Here is a 26,097-nt window from a genome sequence, read left to right as displayed (position 1 = left end):
ACACCCATGGGATGAACACAACTTTTCACCTCTCCTCTGGTTTCCCTGCCTCCCTGAGGCAAGTAGCAATGAGGCTGCAGCAGCGATGAGCATTCTAAACACATCTGGTTTGTTCTATCAGAGGTCCCATTACTATACGGATGATGTTAAGGAAAAACAAGGACAACTAGCACTAGACTAAATGGAAACACTTACACATAACGTACTGAACTGCTGCTGCAAGTGTAGCAGCAAGGAAGGAGTGTTATGGCAGCATTAAGGCCTCACTTAGAGATGCGAAAACGATCTGCACCACTTTGTGCACTAGCAGCAAATATGATTTGAGAGCTCTTGCTTTTTTTGTACTTCATGTTATTATTGAGTTCCAAAATGGGTCAGAAAGTACTATTTTTTCAACAAAGTGTAAATAGGTGTCAAAAAACAATAATTTATTTGTACATGAATCCCTTCTGGTGAGCCATTGTTTTTGAAGCCACGAGCTTAGAGCAACAACAACTAGGCGATGAATGGAATATTTGAATTAGTTTCAGCCACTGACATTCACTTGTGCGGCACTACTGTACATTATTTTTCACTCACCATGCCACTCTAGACAGAGGCCTGAATTATGCAAATAAGTGTCAATGATGCTCCTTATGGGAATAGGGTTCTGAACTGAAAGGCAAGGTCTCTTCCAGAATGAACCAAGAGCAATCCTAGACCGGTTGCACTCTGCACTCTGCTTGGGGTTCATCACTAGGGTGTAGCTTGAGTCCTATGGCACAGTGAACAAAGGATCCACGTCTCGGCATACCCATCGCACTTAGGACATAAACTTCATCAACAACAAGATGATGGATGGAATTCTTGAATTATTCTCAACAACTGCTAATCACCCAGGCCACAGTCCAGTCCATGCCACTGTAGAAAAAAGACCTGGAAGTTGATGCTGGACTGTTGCTATTGAAGCACGGTTGAGCTGGAGTTGCATGTGTCTGGGTGCAAATTGAGGTAGCATGGAGTGCAATATAATGGGAGATTAGGGTGGGGCCTGAGTAATTACTACATGGTGAGATTGATTCAAGCATTTCTTGTACTCTTCAGTGCCACCAGCATAGTTACGGGATTCTGGACTCCACTGAGATGAGAGGTTTCTATTGTGGGAAATGAATCTAAATGTATTTTGTTTGACCCTGTTTTTATTTTTTAGGACTTCTGACTACTGCTGGTGGAGTGAGAGAGATCAGAGGAGATGTGCAATTTAGAAAGTGGTGGGAGGTCTTGACCACTCATCCAATCAAGCATTGTGTGACATATGTAAAAGGAGAGTGACCCTTGGGCATTTGGCTTTGTAATCTTTGTTGACAGACAACCTCAGCATGATAGATTTAGTAAGGGTGATGAGTGGGGCACTGTTGGCTGTGTTTGCAAGCAGGAAAATGTTAGGGTTTGAAAAAGCATATCTCCATCTACAGGCCAGATATCTACTACTAAGCAGGTAGCAGCGTAAGACAATTTTGGCCTATATTGCAGTCAAGCCAATTTTCAATGCAATAGATATATATAAGTGGTGCATGGCAAAGACCTGTTTCCATTTAATCATATGGACATAGTATCGTGACTATTAACAAGGCGGTTTTAGCATGTGTGCATGATTAGGCACAGTAGCACAAGCCAAGATGGAAACTGTTGTGCGATTGCATACCTTCATGGCCTTCGTGCCCCATAAACTGACATTGATTCCAATGCATTTTGTCTAAGGCTACGGTTGTGATCATGATTATTTACCTTGTGTACTAGGTGTGCAAAGTGGATTATAGCCACATATTTGCCTTGCTACTTTCTAGAGATTGCAGAGTGGCTACTGCCAATCACAATGGCAACTGAGAAATCTGATGTACCTTCTGTACAATGACATAGGCCTGCGTAGGCTCAATGACAATTGTGCTGCTCTGCCATCCCGCATGCACCGTCCTTTTGTACATTCAATGGCATGTTTCGATGGGGTGTAGCCAAAACAAAGTTTTAATGTTCCTCATTTTGTTTGGTGATGCATAGGTAAAGCTGCATGTATAATTGCTGGCTTAAGAGTAGTAAAGGAATTTCTAGAAGCAAATAATATTGAGAAGAGATTGCAGGTAGATGAATTCAATATGCAACACTGGATATACTTTGAAGAATCCCAGTCTTTGTACTCCTCAAGGTCAGATTTGAATGGTTCTAGTTTGAGTTGCGGTGCGTAGATAGATGAAGAAGGATTTGAAAAGGGGAACTAGATTGTATCTTGCTCAAGATACTTCATCGACCATATCTGGTGAGATCTCATATGGAATTTTGTGCATTTAAGGATCTGGGATTTTTAGCTACGTAGTTTCTGACCATGAATCATGTGGCAGCTGTAATGTAGAAGGCATTGTGTGTCTCAAGACGAGTGTTTGGTTTGAACACCACGATATTGAGATGGTTATGGGACTGGTGGAAAGGGTGGGAATGAGTTTGGATTGAGATTGATGGCAGAGTTGCAGGTTGACATGTTTATGTAGGGATCAAACTGGCTCGGTTCCTCTGTTATGGAAACAAGCTAGCGTCATCCCACTACTGAAGTAACCTTCAGCAGATAGTAAGATTCTGTCTAATTCTAGACCCATACCTCCTCCCTAATTAGCCACCAAAATACTAAAATCTATAGTAAATAAACAACTCTCAGTGCTTTTAGAATCCAATCACTTCCTGCACCCCCCCAGTCAGGTTTTCGATCATGACACAGTACCGAAACAGCACTGCTGGAAGACTCTGAGTCACTAAAAATGTCCCTAGACTGCAGACACAATGCCACACTCATTTTGTTAGACCTCTCGGCGGTGTTCGACACTGTCCCCTATGACATCCTTTAATAACACCAGTCTAATTGTGGTTTCAGGGGTGTGGCACTTGATTGACTGACTTTGTTCCTCTCTGAATGAGAAGAAGCAGTCTGGATGAAACTTCACCTCACCAAGGCCAAAATAATCAAATGTGGGGTACCCCAGGGCTCTGCACTTAGCCCAACATTATTTAATGTGTACATGTTTCCATTGGCCACACTGGTAGAGAAATTCATCATTATGATAGTTTCATATACCAACAATACCCAGCTGGTCTTTTCCTACACAGAATCCTGCAAAGAAGCCTCCTCAAATTGCAAGACAGCAGTTTTAAGTTGGCTTTAAGAAATCCAACTACAACGTAACCTGGATAAAACATAAATCCGGGTTTGGATGGCACCTGGCCCAAAGTTCAACCTCCCCCTCACCTTGGAAGCCAGAAATCTGGGAGTCATCTTCGATAATGACCTATCTTTTAAGACCCAGATTCACTCAGTTGTTAGAAACTGCGTGTGGATGCTCAAAGCTCTCAGGAAATCCCTCCCCCTTCTTCCATGGGAAGCCTGCAAAACCTTAGTTCGAGCTCCGATCATCTCGTGGCTGGACTACAAGAACACCTTGTAGCTGGGTTTACCTGCATTTATAATCCAATGACTACAGGTGGTCCAAAACACGGCAGTGTGCCTCCTTTCAATTTGCAAAAAGGTACCCCCACCTCACCCTTCCTTACCAAACTGCACTGGCTCCCTGTGAATAAAATCCCACTTCCCAGATGGCTCCTCCCCTCCAGAACTCTCTCCACTGGAAGATAGATTGTTGGATTGGTACCTGCCTGAGAAAACCATATCACTGATCAACAATATAGCAGACCCCTTTGGGCCGCTGCGTGAGAAATGGGTGAGGGATGGTATCAAGTTAGATGGCGAAGACTGGCAAGAAGCGGTGTCCTCACCAAGAGTAATAGCAATTTCGGCCAGACTCCGACTAGTTCAACTCAAAATTCTCCATAGGGTAAACATCACAGGGCCTAGTCTGGTACGCAGGGGCAGGGCTGACAGAGGAGATTGTAGGGGAAGATGTGGCCAGGAAGGAAAATTTCTGCACATCCTATGGGAGTGCGAGTACATACAGGTATACTGGCGCAACATCCACGAAGTACTCAGCGAAGTGCTCGCTATTGTCATTCATCCCGATGCACGCAGATGCCTCTTAAACACATGGGAACCCACAGACTTGAATAACCACCGCACACAATGGGCCACACTAGGACTTATGCTGGCAAAGAGGAACATTGCACAACTGTGGGGGGCGGCTCTCCCGCCAACAGTGGAGGCCTGGAAAGAAGACCTTGACTGGTGCATGTATAGGGAAAAGACAGTTTATTCTGCCCGAGGATGTCCCAGGAAGTGGTCCAAAATATGGGACCCCTGGAACTTCTATCGTGGCCATATCTGCAATCCCCCGCTTAACATTGACACAGACGGTCCCTCCACCCCATAGTCTACACCCATGAAGCTCTGGCATAAAAAGGTGTTAAATGCGTTTCCTCTGAAAGTACTGTACTTGATTCCTCTGTATTATATTCCAGATGTTGATAAATGTTAAATAAAAAGAATTAAAAAAATAAATAAAAGGATCATCTTTAAAGCACTCACTTTAACACACAGGGCCCTGTATCACAGCGGTACCAGTTTTCTGAACAATAGAATCAATAAGTGCCAGCCTAGCAGAAATTTACATTCCAGCAAGGCCCACCTCATAGCAATCCCCCGCTTTAAGGAAACTGGACGTGGTCGGACGTCTTTTCTAGTATGCATTGCCAAAATCTGGAACCACATCCCCTTTCAGCTCAGAAGCACAGAAACTGAATCTGCCTTTTGCAAATATCTAAAAACCTATCTGTTTAGCCTATATCTTATCTCACTCACTCTTGTCTGTATCTCCTTGTTGGCAGCGCCGGGATACTAAATTCTGAGTAGCTGTTCGCGCTATATAGATTACCCTCAAACATCCATTAATTCTTCCTAGGCCGGACAATGATTTCTTTCTCCTAACTCTTTTGATAATTTGGTTGCAATTACGTTACTAGGGGTCTATGCATCCACTTCAGTTTGTGATTAAAGTATGCAGTTGATTGAAATGAGATTGAGTGTGAATGTTGGAATACGTCGGTCAGTGCCAGATCTGTTCAATACCCGATAGTCACTTCCATGTTCTTTTGAGTTATGCCACACATTTTGGTGATTTAATATGGAAGAACTTGGAAAGTACATTGCAGAATGCTCGAGATTTGTTTAATAAAGGATCCAGGTAGGTGAGGTCCATGGTCAGAAATTGAGTCTTCCTTCTAAGTGAGGAATTGCAGGAGAAATATTTTCTCTATGGCATGTGCTGGCCTGAGGAAACGAACCCGCACGGGAACCTGGAGTAATGCACTGGTTGAAATACAGGCTATGATAGGAAACATCTTGCGGAGAGTTGTATTGCTGACAATGACATACACATTGAACCCCTCTTCACGATTTACATACAGTGTATTGGTTTATCCATTGAACTTGGGAACAGGATGAATTAGAAGTAAAAATGAGTTATAGTACTCTGTATTCAGAAATATGGAACAGAGACCACATTTAAGGCCTACACCTATAGGTCTTGGTATTCAGTAAGATGGAATATAGAATACATTTAAAGGGTTGCACTGTCACACCATCGTAACAATATCAGAGATGGGTATTATAGTCATTTACTGCCCATGCATTTGACCATGCTAAGTTGTGCGCCATAATATTACTCATCTGAAATGAGAATAGAAACAAAGGCGAGTGATGATGTTAGGGAACTATCACCCAGTACTCCAAAATATTTTTTTTCTGCAGCCTCTTTTATGAAAACGTTTCTTGATCAGAAATAAACTGAGGAGATTATGAATCCTGTTCATCTAGATCAGTCCAAGTCTAATTTAAAATTTGATTGCGTAGATATTGCCTCTTTGAAGGCAGTGGGCATTATCCCTTTTATTGATGTTGAGATGTTTGTACTTAACTTAAAATTTTCACATTGTGACAAGCAGTTTGTGCTAAATCAGTTATGCTGTCCTGATGATGACCCAACTGCATGAGCCACTGCAATGATCATAGGCTCATAAATATGCCTTAGTTTCACTGTTAACAGTGTTAGTGATTGAACACATCTACAGTTTTATTGCAAAAAATATTATTTGTTTTATTGTACAAATATTTACTTAAACCAGTGTGTTTATATTGATGTTCCAAAAATATTAGGGCTACATTTATTCAACCAAAGTACATAGCATTGAATTAAATTACTATGTTATACTATATCATAATAAATAATTGTCCATGTTAGAGGTGTGGTCCAACCTAATATTTTACCCCATACCTTAGATGCAAGTCCTCGAAACCAAGTATAAGACTTAGTAAAAAGATCCCTTAATTGGAAGGTGTGCCTAGTGACAGCAAGAAATAGTCTTGTAGTAGTCCATATCCAGGATTCCCTATTTTCAATCCTTGAAGCTAAAAGATGTGCTTTGGCTACTGACAAGAGCAACAAATACTCAGCCCAGCACCATCTTGAAATATGGTTGTTTTATTGTTCCACCAGGAAAGGCGAAAAAAGGGCACAACTTTCCATCTGGGAGCTGCAGCGGTTGGACTTTTACTTGGGGGAGGTGTGCCAAAGGCAAAGATACATTTTGCCTTTGGTGATGATAATCTTTGCACAGTTCCTTTTGCCACAACGTTTCCTTACAACACTGTGATGAAACAGAGCAAACTAGGGCTACCTAGATCCGGGGGTGCGGGTCAGCAGGAACACCCAGTCAACCTGGAGAGACTACCCAAGGACAATCAGCAACCCTTTAAAATTTACCAGAATACCACTCAACTTCCCAAGAGTCCCAACATAAGGTGCTATATAAGCCTAACAATATAAGCTAAAATTACTAAGAATAAATCCAGGATCCTAAATCGATTAATATTGTTTATTAAAGCTTTACATCTAATGGGATAGCACAATCAAGTTTTCATGCAGTAATAATGAGCCTTAGTGAGGGACACCTTACCTGCACTACTCCTCCACAGTGGATGCTAAACATACAAAATAGTTCCTAAATATAAATGGGGAAATGCCACAATGCCTAACATAATCAAACAAAATAAATTATTTGCATACAGGGTTTTGGATATTGAGCCCACCTATGACTTTCAAACAAACCCCCCAACTGACGGGAGGAATATTTTACAATAAATACAGAGGGAGCAATGCAGATTGATGTACTTGAAGGACCCAGTGTTCCTGTAAACAATGCCTAGGAAGACATTAACTGGTGTTGCTCCTTAGAAGTGAGATGTTGCAGTGTGGGGAAATAAAGTTGTACTGCCTTTTCTCAATTGCCGACTTGGAGATAGAGACTTCAGTAGAAGAACAGAGGGGAGGTTCTGGTTTCCTGGAAAAGTTCAGCTCAGCATATGAGGCCAGCATACTGTGGGGCTTGCAAGATCCTTTTAGGAGGCCTTTCAGCATTCACCAATGTTTTGATCCGCTGAGAAATAATATTAGTGAGCTTATCTGTCTAGGTCTTCGCTGACTGACCACACACATCAGAGCTCAGTTTTTCCTGAGTAATGAGTGTGCACCTATCTAAGGATTTTCCTATTTACACACTTTAATTCAAGAAGCAAATTATAGCGATTGTGTAGCTAGTAGAGTTGCGCACAACATCAACCAAAGTTTTCTGATATGCACTTGGTAAGACTTCTGAAGTTATTGTAGAGGTGGTGGAATGGCAAAGGAGCTGGTGAGGAAATTCAAGTAGCCCATAGAGTGGTGGGAATGCAAGTCTATGACTTTCAACCTGTATTCATGGGCAGAAATATCATCAACAGCAAAGGAAATGCATCAAACTGGTTATTATGGAAGACCTTCCATTAGAAGTTGTTCATGAAAACATGGTAATCTAGGAACTAAGGCTCTGTGGTATGCTTTCATGGAAAAAGCTGAAACTAAGCTGCCCTTACTTATGAGTAATTACAGTGGCATTCGTGTTGCTGGCTGCCCTATTTTGTTTGCTAACTGGATGAAACAATGCTAGGACATGGATACAGTGGATTTGCTATTGAAAGATCTATCCTAGGCACAAGAGAAAATGAAAGAATTTGGGCAATTCCGAAACCATATCTTGTCATCTCCTCCCCTTACAATAGTGGGGTATAGTTTCCTCAGTGGTCTGTAGTCACTGGAATAGACAGAAATCCCAGTGATAGGTTAAACCCATGTTAAAAGTGGTCAGCCCTCAATTTCTATGACGGTAAAGAAAACGGAAAATCACAAAACTATCACCCGTCCATACTCCTTAAGTCGCTTGTGCCATCTGGCCTGCAAAATGGGGAAAACATATGTTAGAATCACTGTCTTTAAAAAAAAGCTCACTTGCCTAGGTCATCATTCATCTAATTCATCCATTCGTTGGGTCAATAAAGTATTTTGGTATAGTTCAACATGTTTGTGCGTATCGCCTATATGGGTACTATTCTTTAAAACATCAGCTTGAAATGAATACCCCAAACACTATAGTAAAATAGGGTTGCATAATGCAGGGAAGACTGAAGATGAAGCTTGAATATGGCTACCATGGACACATATCAAATAGATGGTTCATGAACGTGTCAATCTTCATGAAAGACCATGTACTGTTCTTCACTGGAGATCTCTTCCGTAAAATTGTGTGTCCTTTGTACATGTGCTTCTATAGCCCAGATTCCAGGCCACTGCAGCCTCTGGGAGAGTGCTGGGGGAACTCAGTCACAGTTTTGGGGGGATTTTAAAATGTTCTTGCATCATCAGCGTAAGAAACAGGGCAGTAGGGAAGCGGTTTGCTGCTTTGGAGGGAGGCAGGTCCCCCAAATATCAACGTTTACAGGAATGGTGAAACACTGCTACAGGAGTGATACATCCTATGAGTCCCTGAGGAAAAAGAGAAGAAAAAGTGAGAGTTACTTGTAAGCATTTTAAAACTATGACAACACTAAAGAAGGAGCCTGTGCAAACTGCATCACCGTAACAGTTTAGGAATCCTGATAATATATGCATACCAATAGAATTACAGAGACACTTAGGGGCAAATTTACAAGCCCCTATCCCCGCAGGAATGTCACTTTTAGTGACGTTCCTGTGGCGATAAACCCTTCGCTTTATTTACAACACCACCTTGTTAATAAGGCCCCCTTTTATGCTTATAACAAAAATGTAGGTGGTACCAGTTCCGAAAGGGAAGTAACAAAGGGGCAGCAGCCTATTGCGGTTGCAGCAGGCACAGGGAAAGGAAGGTAGGGTGTTGCTCCACAAGGGATGAGAAGGGTGCAAGTAGGGAGTGGTACTCTAAAGTATGCAACATAGAGATATAGGATTGTCAATGACGTCCCCTGTAATGGATACATGAATGCTGGCATATGTAGTGGTAAGGTCTGGTTAGTAAACGCCATCCCAACTGGGTGAGTAGCAGGGTGCATGAGGGAGATGATTGAGGAACGAAGCTAGCGATGATGTAACCATTAAAAACCAGTGATAGTTTGATGGTTTACTAACCAGACCTATCAGACTCCTCACATGAGGTAGATCTCTTTATTTTGATTCTTGCTAGGACGTTTGTCTGACACATCGGGGTCTCCACCACGACCCAGAACTCCTTAGCAACAAGTTGGGCACACACATTCGTATTAGAGAGAGAGTAAGCACCCTTATTTACCACTACATATGCCAACATTCATGTATCCATTACAGGGGACGTCATTGACAATCCTATATCTCCATGTTGCCGCTAATGTATTTCTGCATTTTTTTACTTTAACTTTGCCAATGACATTAGTTTTGTCTTTGTGTTTTCCCCTCCCTTCTTTTTCCCTTTTTGTCTCCACTAGGTTTGAAACAGAGTATACGTATAACCCGTTACTCATTACCTATCCAGGTATACGCTACCTCATCTACAGGTTTTTTGTAGCATTACAGGGTGTCTTTCCCTGACTCTACTTTTTTTCACGATTTCCTGACGGTCCTGATGAAGCACTTTGGGATCCATTAGGGACCCATGTAGAGCGCGAAACATGTCGACCACCTTTTATTCACAACTTCACTAGAACACCACTACACGGGTCGAGAGTAGAGGGACCATATTCGCTGAACCCTCTCTTTAACCAGCATAAAGTGCAGCTCCATCCCCGCACTGTGTTTTTTAACCTAACCCAGAGGACCCACTAATAAATCGACAGGGTACCGACGGGTTATTGTAATCACACGCACTATCACTAATTGGCCCCCACACCCTCATGCACAACTGCGGCTGCTCCTTAAAAGATCTCCGACAAAGAGCCCTCCAGAAGGGCCCGTGAGGGACTGCAGCGCCACCCCCACGAGGAGCAGTGCCCAATGATGATGCTCTACACCTGTATAGGTGTGTGAGGGCACAACATACTTTGGAGTACCACTCCCTACTTGCACCCTTCTCATCCCTTGTGGAGCAACACCCTACCTTCCTTTCCCTGTGCCCGCTGCAACCACAATAGGCTGCTGCCCCTTTGTTACTTCCCTTTAGGAACGGGTACCACCTACATTTTTGTTATATGTATCCTTTGGAGCATTGGTCCAGGACCTCATTCTAAGGCTCCTTGTCCCTTTTCTTGATTTTTGATTACCCCTTTTATGCTTACCTTAGCGTGAAAGGGGTGTTCAATGGGTGTTGTGTTGGGCATTCCGCCACAGCACCCATTGATCTTGACGCTACTCCCTATTTACAAGGGTGGCGTAAATAGGAGACAGCGTTAGAATTAAGATCAGGGAAAACCTGGTCTTAACATGGCGAAACGAGGAGAAATGCTTTATTTCTCCTCGTCTTTGCTGTTTGAATGTGTGCTGCATTGTGCAGCACACATAGAGACAGAAAATTGCCATGAATGATTGTTTTGGTGCAGGAAGGGACAAGCACTTAAACAATCATTTAAAAAATGACTATTTGCACGTTCTATGTGTGCTGCACAAAGCAGCACATATAGAAGTTACAAATCGCCATTCTGGATTGTTTATGTGCAGCAAGGGAGACCTTCCTGAACATAAACAATCATTCCCTCAAAGCAGGAGCCCTCGCACTATAGTGCAATTGTGCCTGCATTGCTAGGCAGCTGAATTTTTTGCCAACGCAGGGAGAAATGCCGGGGTGCACCGTATTATTGTATATACGGCGCATCCCTGCCTTTCTAAAGTGACGGAGCGTGATGTTAGAAATTTTGGAGCTAACCCGTGCTCAGCCACTTTCTTATACATATGCCCCACGGTGAAATAGGAAATAGGAGATGAACACAGTACCATAATTATATTTAGAGGAAATGAATACCAAAGGTGGAGAGAATAAGAGAATGCTACAGTTGAACAGAGTAATACATGAAGGAGGGTGAGTACAAGAGGAAAGTTAATCCAGATTGACAAAGATCCAATGAAGTTCAGGAGGAAATACGTGCAAACATTATCGGTGGCCGTAAATTCCGATACCACCCACTATCTCTGCACATATTTCCTTCTATTATTAGTTCAATTCCATGGACTGTAGTAAAACTGTGTGGACTTACCGGTTGGAATTTTGCAAAGAATTCCCAATTATATGGGGTTTAAAAATCACATATTTACTACCTTCTTCTAGCATCGGGTAACTGTGTGCAAGTAAACCTGTTCAGTGGGGTGTAAGGAAGAGCTAGGGAGAACGCAGTGGGAAAGGGAGCATGTTGCCTGTAAGCGTGGAGTATTATATGTTCCTAAAATCCCTTGGAGTGGGTCGGTCTAGAGCCAGATTGTACTGTAGCCCTTTCCCCCTCGGTGGGGGAAAGTTGGATTCAATGGGTGAACACGGGCTCACAACTCAACATGCATGCAGCTATAAATAATTGTCCAGACAAATACTTATATTTGTAATAAAACAAGTATTGTATTTTACTACTGCTAACACAAAAAGCAATACTGCATTCACAGACAACAACACAGCCCCCCAAGGTTAGGGATCTAGTGTTAATTTAGTCGGTCATCCTCATCTCCTTCCGGAGATGTGACCAGGCCCCTTCCTTGCGACCTCTCTCTGAATCGAAGAGCACCCATTTAAGTGGCACCTGTCTCTTTACTCTCCAGTGTGTCCTATCCAGTTTACATGAATGCAGCAATGCACAAATCTGTCTGGGGGATTCTCCTACCTTGTCTCCATGCAGGCCTGGGTCTCCCAAAAATGGAACACAGAGTCTGCCATGTATTGTACCATTCACAGGCAGGCACACATACACCCAGCACATGCATGTAACATACTCTCACTGCACAGCACTGCATTCTCCGTGTATCGTATAACGCATAGGCACATATACATCAAGCGCACACATTCAACATGCTTGCACTGCTCTATACCCTTTATATATTATACTACTCACAGGCACACATACATCCACAGCCTGTATTCAACATGCACCACTATGGAACACTAAAGCCTTCATGTACTGTACCACTCAGGCATGCATACATCCAGTGCCTGCATTCAACATGCATGCTCTCTGCACAGTGCTGCATTATTCCTCTATTGCAACCTTCCCAGGCATACATACACACAGCACAGCTACATCACTCATGCACTGAGCAGCACTCAAAAGTAACCCAATGTAGGCCAAGGGGTGAGTTAAGCACCCAGCAGTGGAACTTTGAATGAGTAATACTGTAGTCCTCGTTCCAGTGACACAGGTTAAGGTGGGTGCACTCCCACTGATCACTACATGGTATGTTGACACCACCACGCTTGTGCTGCTTAATTCCTGGTGAAGTCAGTAGCCTTCCATCACTATGAGGGGACCGCTTTGGTGCCCCTTTCCCGGTCCAACAGGACTGCAATCCGTGAGACAGGCCTATGTCAGAGCACACATGCAAGATCCATGTTTGCCTATGGCAACAAAAATCAGCTTTAGGGATTCAGATATCAGTACATTTGGGTCACTCAGGGAAGGGATGCACATCCATTGCCATGCGGAGGACTTTTCCGTCCCATCATAGAGAGAGACTACCAAAATCCAGAGCTGACAGACTGGACTCTACAGCAGGAAGGAGGCAGAGCATCAGAAACCTTACCTGGTGTTTAGAAGAGACCACAGTCTTTCAGGTTTTCCTTTATGATAATGTCTGTAACAGCATCAAACACAAACTTGACGTTCTCTGTGTCGGTAGCACAGGTCATATGGGAGTAGATCTCCTTGATATCTCGCCTTATGTTCAGCTCCAGAAACTGTTGCTTGATGTAGTTCCCAGCATCTTCATATGTGTTGGGTCCTGTGGGCAGACACATATTCAAGTATCAAGGTAAGTTGTCTGCTACTGAAATAAAAGTGTTATTATATTCAAATTATCAGTATTAGTTCCATTTCCATTCACCTAGGTCAATACATTTCTGAGTCAGGTTGAGCGACCATACCAGGATTTGAACAGAAAACATACAGGTTGGAGGCTTGGACACACACACACACACACACACACACCCACACACGCACACACACACACACAGGCACACAAGTTTCCAAAGAATTGCTCCGCTTCAAAGGCCTATTGTGAAACTGCCCCAAGTAGGATATTTAGAAAGGAATATTACTAGGAGAATAGTAAATGAGTTGTATGTGTAGACCGGCATGGGATGAGATTTTGAGTGTGTGGTAAAGGAATGTTTGGCATGTGAAGTCAGCGATAAAAGTATCGAAACCCTCATTCTTCCCAAGTAGCCAATCAGTTGACCACTAGTCTTTGGATCAGTAGTTGCCTTTAATATCATGGATCTTCACATCACACCAGGCAATGCCCCAAAATATGTACTTGTGGTATGAGTTGATTACACCGTGTACATCGATGGAGGCTCACTCAGTCCTTAAAACAGCATGGCACTCTTTCTTGAACTGTTGATCTCATACACTTTAATAGTCTTACTCATCCTTACACTGCTCAGCTCATGTACTTCAGATCCTCACCCACACATTGCTGATCTCGTAAAGTTTGATAGAGCTTCATCCCCAACCCTGATTACTGATTTTGTACATTTTATAGAGTCTTAATTGTTATTGCATTGTTGATCACATTGTCGATCCTATTGTTGATCACATTCCAGGGATGATGAACTCATATCTTTCAAAGGATTACTTATCCATTCATTAACATTATTATATACTTTGATAAAATGTCAATCCTTCCCATATTGCTGATCTCTTACTCTAAACTAAAGTCCTTATATTTCTGGGTGAGGCTCATTAGGTAATGAGTCCAGATTATATTAGGAAGACTACGCAGTATACACCTGTATATCGCTTACCGTCATAATCAGGGAAGCAAATGCTCAGGTGGGCCTTCTTGATCTTCTCCGTGAAGACATCCTTCTTGTTGAGGAAAAGGACAATAGAAGTTGTGGCAAAGTACCGGTGGTTGCAGATGCTGTTGAAGAGATGAAGACTCTCGTGCATTCGGTTCTAGAGACAATTGCGAGAGAAGGAACATTTATTGGGTACACTCTGTCCTATCCCAAACTGGAAACTGAGCTTGCTGAAGGTCAAACATTGATCAATAAATGAATGAAAGGTTTTTGGATTGTGTAGAAGAGCGAGCGTGTGGAAGGATATGTGGGCTAAAACTGGCCTGCAATACCAGGAATGGTGACACATTGGGCTTTACAGATATACCCAAAAGAAAGGCATCCCTGAACTAGAAGAAATGTAAACAATGAAATAGAAAATAAGATTTCCTGTGCATATGCAATTTTTTGGTTTTTTTTCTTCTTCACAGGGAATTTGTTTCCCATGGAGAAATTCCTTTCCCTAGTCCCCCAGCAAATCTGGGGGTGATTAGTTCCACTTCCCACTCTGACAAGGGAGTTACCCCAGCTTTGGTTTAAGGGACAAGAAGAGGAACTTGTGAATAGAAAAATACAGCCATGTTGTGAACATGCACAAACCTCAGAGGCTAAATGTGACTGGAAAACTCACTTACTACCCCTTCAGTGGGATTTATGGGTGCACAGAAACTCAGCACTCATGGCAGAAATTTCTGCGCACGTAAATGGGCTTATGCCTGCTAAGAACCACTTTGTGAATTTTTGGAAGGATTAATTAAGATAGATTCAAATGTAAATATAGATTTACAATTGAATTCACCTTTCCAAATAGGCACCTATGAATCTGTATTTATCTAAGGTAGAATCCCTGGCAGGAAGCATCATTTTCATCTCACTCAGATTGTATAGGTGGTAAATCAGCTAGATGAGTGATTGCCTCCTTCCGAAGGCAGATGGTTTGCATGCCATACTCACCACTTCATCATCTTCCACCAGGACCATGTCGTATGCACTGAGCGCAGCGATGAAGATGATGCACGTCACCCCCTCGAAACAATGGATCCACTTCTTACGCTCAGAGCGCTGTCCACCGACATCAAACATTCTAAAGAGAGCACATAAGTCAATAAATGTATCATTGTTCTTTGCACAAGAGGCATGCTCCTCAATGAGGATGCTTGGAAGAGGCCGACCAAGAAGACATTGACTGCTGGAAACACTAAGTGCTATCTTTTTAGGGGAAAACACGAGAGCATGTCATTCCTTGGAGGAGCAACTAGGCAATCATGGTATCATCTCTTTTGTCATCAGTTAATTAAAGGGGCTTAGAAGCAATCCATCATTGTTATTATGTACTTTTATCCTGTAATTCTCATTAGATTGTTTACCACATGTTTTATGTCCAAGTGCAATGAGCGAAATAAGCAACTTAAATAAAGTTACACCCATAAGCTTGATGGTCTGCCTTCCATGCCATATGTTTATAACGTCAAAGTGTATTTCGGTATTTCAATACGACACATTTTGCATACTTCTTCCTCTCATTATTAGTCAATATTGTCGTAAAAATACATGCATTTGGAAGACGTCCCCACCCTGCACTAGAGGTTTAGTTGAATATTGAGTATTTTAGATGTCCCTCGACCACTTCTCGAAGTAGCATACATTCACTTGCTAGACAGTAAATCTGATTTAGGGCACATTTTAAAATGTGGTGGACAGGGTATTCCGTCGTAATGGCGTTGGAGTAGCCTGTCGGCCAAACTCTTGGTTTGCCTCCCAATTTTGAGTTGGGTGGACCACCAAGTTCAAGCCAACAGAGTAAAATTTGAGAGAGCGGTCGGATGGCTTTTTTACCGTTCACTGCCGCCAGCAATATCCTGGTGGTGAGGGACAGTAGACATAAAAAATACAAAAATTCCCCCTAGGATTGAAAGCCCTTAGCCACTCTGATTACATTTACTTAGTCCATCAACCTCTAAATCAGGCCCTAGTTCTGAATTTCCTTGATGAAGAAGACACAGATCTCCACCCTCTTTTGAAGACTCCTCCACAAATCCATTTTACCTTATAATACCCCCTGGGTAATGTCATAAATGGCATTATCTTAATACAATGGCAATGTTGGCAATCACATCATAATAATAATATGGTAATGGCAAATTATAATTATAATTATAAAGAAGATGAAACCCAATGCATGCTGCACTCCCTCTTTGATCCCAATAGAGAGTTCTGTTAGAGTTTTTTAAATCGCAGCCCTGAGGAAGGTGTGTTTTAAAGTATGAATCATTATTTTCAGGGCTGGGGTTCAGTTCCAGAGTGAAATGGATTAGCAGGACTTTAGGTTGAGTTCCAGTGGTAAAACTTGTTGGGGACGCTGCCTGTCACAAATTAGGTACACAAGCCCCCACTGGAAAAGTAGACGTTGCAGCGGGCCAAGAATGAGACCTTTTCGTATTATACTGATAACCCCGTCTTAAAGCAGAGGATACTTAGGGCCTGACTTAAATCGCAGAAGATGGACGTTACTCCATCAGGGAAACAGAGAAAGAAACTCCATGACCCTGTTGGAGTACACCTCCTCGACATTTAGAGATGTCCATCAGCCCTGCGGACAGCTCTTAACATTGGCAAAAACAGCCGTCAGGGCATTTCCTGTCAATGTGTTACAAGTTTGATTAACGACTCCACCAAACATGATGACCGCTTGTCAAACGTTAAACTTGTTTTTGTTTTTCTCAAAAATAAAATCCTGTTTGGGATTTTGTTTTTGAACAACCAAAAAATAATGACCTCAAATACACCCCTCTCCCCGTGAGTGATGTCGCCCATGGTGTGCGGGTTCATTTATACTTTTTCACTGTCCCTTACTGTCAGGTTTTCATGACGGTGGGGGGGAGTTAACACTGGCCATTCTACCGCCCACTCTAAATTGGGTGGGCAGTCGAATGGCCGAAACTCTGAAGGCCCAAACTCCCTGGGGATGTCAGAGGAGTATGTCTGTGATGGAGCTGGAGTAGGCTCTGTCATCGACATACTTAATGTCAGCCCAACCGGTAAATCAGGGGGGCGGACCTAGTGTTTGGCGAAGGATGTAATCTGTTGCGATGAAGTGCCCTCTCCGCTAAACTCCAACTCAAGCCATTAGTGAGTACAGAAGGTAATGACAACCTAAGGATTCTCACATCAGGAGTTTGGAAAAGTCATAGTGACATTTAAGACTACATAACTTTCTAGAACAATCAAAGCACAACAGAGGATACATTTGGAGAAGTGTGGAGAAGTGTGGCTCAATGATTAGAGCGGCAGACCCTGATGCAGAGGTCTAGCCCGGGACCAGGGTTCAATTCCCCGCCTCGGCGGGTCTTGGGCTCAAAAATTCCACGGACCTGATAATTCTTGCCTCGGTGCCATTCCAATCATGGAGTCCCACTCTGCAACTCTGGGCAATAGCTTGCTTAATCTCCACAACGGCCCCCACAACGCTAAGGATGCCTGGCCTCCACCTTGGGGGTGCCCAGGGGTGGACGCCTCACAGGGAAAGCCAGGATGGGTTTCACAGCGGTATTCGTACAAGCGCCGAGAGGACTCTGGGTAGTCGTGCGCTATACAAGTATCCATACATTTACATTTACATTTACATTACATTTATTACAAAGGAAAATGCATTCAAATAACATTTTAGAGTTAAAGCGGGCTGTCTGCAGGATTGGCGGAGGCTGCCCGCAATATCTAGAGATAGCTTGCTACCTGATGGGGATTGGTATGATAAAAAGGATCACTGGTGTGGAAGATGCACTTCCTTCACTCTTGAATACCGATTAAGTCCATTGTTTTTTCTATCTTCCCCAAAGTCAGAGGTGTATTGCTGAAAATAAAAATGACAAAGGTCCTGCCCCACAGAGAGTTTTCTTCCCGTGTGTCAGCCCATTGTTTGCTTTAGCATGCCTCACGTGGCGGACTGGACAGAGCAATGAGTGTTGATGGTGGCCCTGTCCTAAATGGGACGGCCTCCACCTTTTTAGCCTTTGTAAAGCCATTGGCTCCTTGCCTGTAAATGGGACAGAGGAACCATAAGTTCATTGGGGCAGGTGCCCCAACATTTATGAAGGAACTCCTGAATGGAAAAATCAAATGTATTCTCTACTCTCCTGCAAATAACTTATTTATTTGAAGCAGTAATGTAATACTTCTACACTCCTTTCATGCTACAGTGAAGGCTACCTTCTCCAGACCCTCATCCTAGGTGGAGGGATCCATGCTATGTCGCAGAAACTGCTACGCTGGTTAGACCGGGCAGGACTCCGAGCTCATGCCTCTCATTTTCTCCCTCACACATGTGAAGCTACTGAAAGACCTGGATGACCTGTAGCAGTCAACCACTAGCCCATGAACACTCTTGATTGACTTCACACTATTCTTGATCCCATGGACAGCCTGCTTCTACTACTACTTTCAAGGAGCACCAAAGTAAAGCCTGTATGAAGAGAGAGGGTCTCATTACACAATGTTCACTGCTCCCAGGTGAGCTAAGAAGTGCCAGGGAGCCAAAGCATTGTAGCTCGCAAGCGGTGTTCATTGCATTCCATTGTTTTTACTTGCATTCTGGGATCTGTAGTCTTTGTTTTGTATACTGAATAACAAAACTACAAGTCCTAGGGTTAAAAAAAAAACAGGACTGGATGACCTACCCATGCCTGACCCGGATTAATCTCAAACTCTAACGGAAAATGGAAACTCCCACTTATTATAGGGAATAATAAAACCACCAACTGCACATTTAAAAGGATGCTGCTAGTCACTTTAGAGTTTTGTGACCTTGTTAAAGCACTCAACCTAACGCCACTGTGTAATAGAGATACACCCCGATAACTATCCGTACAATGCACGATTGGGGTGTCAGTTCTCCAATATATACTGTCTGTCTTGCTGCATTAGCACTCAAAATAAGTGGGCACCACTGATTTGTTTTTCACAGAGGTTAATGGCCACTTCAGACATTTTAGAATCAACATCTGGTTCAGGGTTTGCCTATGTAGAGCAGGTTTTTTTAAAATATCCACATAAGATGAAGTCATAAACAATCCAAATATAGGTTATTACATAATAAAATTATCCAGAAAACGTGCTCGGTTCTGGATGTCCTGGGCATATGTTGGAAACCAAAGATCCTGGTCTGACTCTGTCTTAAAATCGTGATTAGTATTCTAAAAGTCTTGAATTTCCTTCTCATCTCTTGTCTACTTTCAGACTCTAAGAAGGCAGAAAGCAAGGAGGTCGGATGGAATTCATAGGATTTACTTTTAAAAATTGGAGGTCTCAATGTCAAACACTTTCATTTCTATTTGCCATTTGTTGAATTTCACAAAACACTTTAACAGCTCTGCCAATGGTTTCTGTTCATCTGTGGTTGGGTTGTCCAATGTTGAAGAAGGTGCATTTATTTAAATGTCAGCATGTTCCTGTTATGTAGCAGCCATATCTATCACTGGTAAAAGACATCAGAAAGCAAAATCTGGGCCTGTTTGGGTGGCAGGAGGTAGGGGTACAAAAGAGACACATATCTTTGATCCTAGAAGTGCTAAAGATCATTTCTCAGTGCATGTCAACAGTTTTCTTCTGTCTCAGAATTAAAACAGTATGAATATTAGTGCCAGAAATATTTCGCTTCACCCTTAATTACCTGAAGTTGAGATCTTTCAAGCCGAATTGGGTTTCAATAATACCCGTTGTCTTGACTCTAGACCTCAGGACATCCTGCTCAGTGGGGACGTATCCTGGTTTAACCAATCGGTCGAGATCGTTCAGGTAACTGTCCAATTAGAAAGCAAAGAGTTAAGAGTTGATTGGCTCTTTTTAGGCACCTTACTTTGCTGACTTCCTTCCGGACTCCCTTCTGTGATCACTGTACTCTTTTTTATGTTGTTCATCTCTTCTCAGTTGAAGAGTCTTCCTTTTTTTAAATGTAACCTTTTTTCGTAATCCTAATTTCATGTCAATTTTCTAAATGACTCTCATCTCCCTCTGTGATATGTCTCCATTTACACCTTGCTCAGCTATGTTTGTAAAGCTCCAGGGTAAGTAGACTATTTCACACTTAATATTTTAATGTGTTTGTGCTGGAAAAAGCCTTTGCTATCGTAGGCCGAATGGTATTTTGGTCTTAAATTAGAATACTACACAGAAATATTGAATTTTCAGATTGTAAGTGTAAGAAGTAAACTAATTTCAATTATACAGATTGTAGGACATTGGGTTATTAGTTGTGTGGCCTGCACAAGTAATTAGGCCACAATTTCCCCTTACTGGGAAACCAAGCAACCCATTGTAGCTCTTGACTGTCAAAGTAGTAAAGGCCTACTCAGGGCTACTAATCACCAATCGCTAGCACGCAGTAATAACACTCAATAAATGACTGCCCAGACAGTGCTTACTCTTTAGAAAAAGGAAGGTACATTTATTACACGCACACTGCTATATACTACACATTAATATATAAATATGTACATTGTCATACGGAAAATACCATAGATGACATTACATGATCACCTTTGACCCCATGCAAACATATAAGGTAATTCTTCTGGCTTGATCAAAGGTTCGGGAGCTACAAACCACAGGTTAAGATATCATTTTGTATGTAATTGCCAACACCAATATTTATAATCAAGTAGGAATGCATATAATACTGTTAATAAAGCATTTTCACTGTGATCCAAAATCACTGCCAACATCATTAAACTAATAAAGCTTTTTAAAATGAGCAAACCATGCCTGAATACTCTTTGTAAATGTTCAGTCATGAAAATGCAATCATAACAAGCATTGGCATAGCCAATAGGTCTCGCTTTTGGGACCTTATAAGTATTTAGTTATGCAGCACAATATCCTTGGTGCAACAACATCAAGTGTTGCATGGCTAAACACTTATAAGGTCCCAAAGGCGCGACCTATTGGCTATGCTTACTTTGTTAGTCATCTTTGTATTTATTATTGTAAACTGAAGACATAGTTCAAAGCCAACAGTGCCTGTTCCTTGCAGTAGTAAGAATCATATTTTCTTGGAATGTGCATTAAACTAACTAGGGTTTCTACATATTCTAAGTACACCTGCTTGCGCGGAAGCACTTGTAATGTTCTTTTTGGCGCTGTCATAATACAGGACCAACACGGCAAACTTCAGCTTTGAGGTAAGATAATGAACCAAGTGAGGTTTTTTTCTTGAATGTCTTTTACGTTTTCAGAACTTCAGACCCCTTTAAGTAGATTGCAGCCCTTGTACCCATTTATGGATGGCGGCTTTCATATATTTAGTTTGTGTTTTGTCAAGGACCCTTAGTCTTTGGTTCACATTTTCTGTCACCATTAAAACAACATTTGGTGCAATAATTTCTTGTTAAATTAAGTTATACTTTTGTTTGTTTTGAAGGCGGAGATTAATCCCATATTAATAAAATGAAAAACTGCTTCTTTTTGTCAAAACTGGCCGCATCACATCGCTTTTTAAGTCTCGCCTGAGGCAGCGTATGCGCTGCCCTGGCGAGACTTTTAGTAAGTGGGCATTCAAAAATCCAATCACATGCTTTCTGTGTGGCTTCGAGCGTGCGGTTACGCGCACAGGTACGAGCAGAGGCGCCATCTGGCTTACCTCTCTCATCATGTGCTCAGCGCATCGCTCGCGGGCTCACAGAAAGCGTGTGGACGCTGCAGCTGCTTTCACTTTTGCCGTCGCCCACTCGCTCCGCTCTCTCCGTCTCCTTTTTGAAGACCGCTTGTTAAATGTAGAGGCTATCGGCGTTCCACTGGAAAGGCGTATCCCTCATCAGTCATCACTGCTTTAGCTACATTTTTATCGGCCTCTTCTCCCATCCCTGCCTGGCATCTCCCTCTGATGTCACTCGTGAAGTCGTACTCTCCTCTTTTTTAGACCCAGGCCACTTTGGCTCTGATGGCAGCTGGTGTGTATTACTGGTAAGTTTTAAGATTCAGGTATCGCCAATAATGCAGCACACCACTTAGTTGACGAGTGTTTCTGCAAACCTGCCTATGACCTATGCTTTTATTGGCCTGTTCCTGTGCCCGGTGTGCACCCCACCCGTGTCCCCTTGGTTTAAATGTCCATGTTTATTTGATATCCTTCAACGTTAGATCTCCGAAACCAACTACCTGCACTCAAATAATATGATCGCTGTTTGGTGTCCTTGCGTAAACTTCTTCAAACCCAAATCCTCCACCCTCTGGTCCTTTCTATCACACAGTTTCTCGTACTCAGCCCTTCCTTACCTTCCATTATCCGCCAAGGGCCACAATGCTAACACATTCCTCTCATTAAAAATTGCCTGCTTGATACAGGACTTCCGAAATTGAGAGAGCATGTCTGCGATGTTTTGGTTCCCCCGGTCGGCAGCAAGCAAGAGCATGAAGGTTCCGGTGTAAAAACAGAAGAAATACTATCAGTACTAAAAATGGAGGCCATGCTGGAAGGATGTGGAATATTGGCTTGGGGGGAATATTGGCGTTTTCTGCAACTATGCATTTCTTGCAGTGCCAGAGAGGGCTGGGATTTCAAACAAAAGGAACCACCTTGGAGTGAAAACGTGCCCCGTTTCGTGCTGTTTATTTATTTATTTTTTATTTAGGATACTTATAGAGCGCAGCGAATCACCCGGGGGCATCTCGGCGCTATACCTGTAACAGTTGCAACTACAAATAAAGGAACATGGTGATGCCTACAAATAAGGTGACGCCTATTTCTGGACAGCAATTGCAGCTTGACTTCAAAGCAAGCGGTGGCTGAAGTGCATGAAAAAGTATGGAGACCATGATGCAAGAGAATGTGGTGTGACAACCAGAGCTTGTGATTTTGGCCTTTGAAGCAGGGGTCGGCTCAGAATCCTGTGATTCGGGACAAATAATCACTTAATTTCCCCGTCCCTACAAAAAACAAGCACTGGCATAGCCAATAGGTCTCGCGTATGGGACCTTATAAGTGTTTAGCCATGCAACAGTTGATGTTGTTGCACCAAGGATATTGTGCTGCATAACTACATACTTATAAGGTCTAATAGGCGAGACCTATTGGCTATGCCAATGCTTGTTTCTTCTTCTAACTTTCAGCCATGCTGCGCAGCAGCCGCCCTGCTGTACAAGATGGCTAAAAGAATTGACAAAGTCAATAGCTCTCGCATAGGTGAGAACTTTTTGGCTTTGCAAATTGTTGTTCTAAGGAGAAGCTGCACGATGCGGCATTATGCCCACAGACTGATTCCTGCCATGTATTTTGAAATCCAACCCACTTGGATTCCTTTGAAAAAAGGCTACACTTCACATTCCAGGAGAATAAATGAGTCATGCTACTGCTGCTTTCCCCATATGGGAGTATCAAATGTCAGTTTTTGGTGAGACGCGCAGTTTCTGAGAGGAAATACAGCAAATGATTACAAGTAGGCTAAAGACGAGCTGGAACCTTTATAGTCGGGCAGGGCCGCACGTTAGCCAGTTTAGAGTTTCTGGAAAGGTCACTGGGTTTGATGGATTGTTGCAATTACTGTCGCCATTCATGTTCCTGGCTTTTCTTGTTTCCAGGCATCATATTACTTGCTCTTAACTTTCTAAAATCAAAACCAGAAGTCAAGCGCTGCAGTACGCCATTAACTGCATTCTTGCACTTGTGACAGGCGCGCTCTGCTTCAGTGCAGAGGCCATGTGTCTGCAGGACGTAAAGTTCAGGTTTTCTTGTCACAAGCATTGCGTGACACGTCCCCCTGCTTATTTTGGGGCTCATCGGCTTTAGCCATGATGTATTTTGCTGAACACTGTGCTTGATTACTACTCTCTACCATGAACGCGAATAGAGTTGTGCGTGCGATGGGCAGACCCGCCAAAGTCACGGCGTTACCCCTTTTAATGGCCACGGAGGTGCTTTAAACTAAGAATGAGCGGCAGGTACACAGATGTCAGTGAAGGCGAGGGAAAAACATGAAATTAATGAATACGTTTAGATACTTTAAGAGCGAAATGGAAAGCAGTCAGTGACAGACAGGTGGAAGAGAGGGAGAGCCAGGTAAACAGGAAAAGGTGACAGAAGGCAGAGGAAGAGAGAAAATGCCGGGGGAGTGAGGGTCATGCGGCGGGAGTATGGAGAGGCGGGCGGGTAGTGGAAGGGACTAAGGTGTGCGAGAGAAACTTAGGAGTGGGACGTAAGGGGTGTGGGGTGGGCGAAAATTAGAGAGAAGGAAGCATGGAGGAGCTGGGGTATAAGTGTATCAAAGCCAGCCGAGGAGAGGGAGTGTCAAATAGAGAGTGGATGGAGTGCTGGGGGAAGTGAAAGAAAGAGTAAAAACTGGCCGCGCGGCCGTGAAAGTGATGGCGATCGTGGGATGTAAGGGTGCCCGTGAGTGATGCACTTAATGAGCCAAGACGAGACAGGAAAGCCAGATGGTGCCTGTGCTCGTAACCGCGCGCGTAACCGCACGCTCTAGGCCACACAAAAAGCGGTTTTTGTAGCCCACTTACTAAAAGTCTCGCCAGCGCAGCGCATGCGCTGGCTCAGGCGAGACCTGAAAACAAAACCCCTAAAGGGCATCAGATTTTGACTACATCACATGCAACCATAAACTTAACCCCTAGAGGGCATACCTTTTTCAAACATTTTTATGTTACCATAAATACAAACATAGAATAATCCCCCAGAGGGCGCTGCACTCCCATCTGTAGTGCAGAAACTTCAGCCTTGGGAGTGCTTTGAATACATTAGGTAAAGTGGGCACTCAGTTGTAGTATCTCTGAACCCTGGTTTTAAATTAACGAGCTTTTTTAAAATTAATGTTCTGTGATTGCGGGGAATTTTGTTTTGTATTCTGTGTTGAGGGGTTGTGAATTTCTCACCTGATTTTGCTGAGTAACCTGCACAACTCTCCGGTCCACCGCAATCGCGCTCGGCGATTGATTGAGTGGAGAGAGTCTGTCATTCAGTCCTCCGATACATCGGGCGCCCATTGCAGCGGTTAGCGCTCTAGTGGACAGCCGTCTTGGAGTATAAATTCGATCGCGTTAGTGGGTGCGCGCAGCGGGCACGCCGTCAGCGCACCAAAGTCGCGCCAATGGTAAGCCCCTCTGCGCCTGCTCGCGCCGGTACGTGGCCAGCGGCCTGAGGATGCGGCCCGTCCCTCGGCAGGCACCGTCTATGGGTAGGACATGCTAGCCACGGGAAACACTCCTAAGGCTCAGACATCTGTCCTCATATACAGGGGGTAAGATTAAATTGCAAGCAGAGAACATCAAGCTGCACGAGGGAGGTTGGTGCTGTGAGTACTGTTGGTGGGCCCTGAGTATACAACAATAGGCTTCCCGTAACCTACAGCGTTCCCCCTATAATGTTCATAGAGAGGGGAAACAGAATGTTGGAGCAGAGGATCAGATAGGGGTAGAACAGAGAGCCTGCATGCAGGGGCTATATTTCAACGCCAGATCCATCGCAAAACATGTAGCGGAAATCTGGGACTTGCTGGATGATACTAAACCAGACATATGTCTCATTACGGAAACCTGGTTGAACAAGGATTCCACCCCGGCATTGGCAATGGCCTTCCCGGCAGGTTATGTGGTCACCCGATTGGATAGACCTATAAAACGAGGTGGCGGGCTAGCAATTGCCACGCACTCTCCTTATTATATTAAGACTCTGGATACAGTATTGTGGAAATATGGATTTTTCTGGTCAGTTATGTCCCCTATCTTGGACCCCAACATTCTAAGTGCATGTCGCAAGTACATGTATGCTCCCTCCAGTTCCAGTAATGATGACGCAACCACATGTGCGTCCACCGTCAACATGTCCTCTGTCAGATCCGCCAT

The 26,097-nt window shown here is 43.3% G+C and overlaps 1 protein-coding gene across 1 annotated transcript in view; it reads right to left on the bottom strand.

The window, feature by feature from the left end:
* Positions 1–6,829: 6,829 nt before the first annotated feature.
* GNAT1 (G protein subunit alpha transducin 1) overlaps positions 6,830–26,097 on the bottom strand; it is a 182,626-nt gene continuing 163,358 nt past the window's right edge. Inside the window, exons 5-9 of the mRNA XM_085625083.1 lie at positions 19,925–20,053; positions 15,214–15,343; positions 14,224–14,377; positions 13,002–13,199; positions 6,830–8,825 (exon numbers count right to left, since the gene is read on the bottom strand). Coding sequence (XP_085481209.1) covers positions 13,009–13,199; positions 14,224–14,377; positions 15,214–15,343; positions 19,925–20,053 — 604 coding nt within the window. The 3' untranslated portion in view covers positions 6,830–8,825; positions 13,002–13,008. The remainder of the gene's footprint in view (positions 8,826–13,001; positions 13,200–14,223; positions 14,378–15,213; positions 15,344–19,924; positions 20,054–26,097) is intronic.

The sequence above is a fragment of the Triturus cristatus genome, chromosome 9, assembly GCF_964204655.1.
Source record: "Triturus cristatus chromosome 9, aTriCri1.1, whole genome shotgun sequence".
NCBI lineage: Eukaryota > Metazoa > Chordata > Amphibia > Caudata > Salamandridae > Triturus > Triturus cristatus.
This window is presented reverse-complemented; position numbering and strand designations above follow the sequence as displayed.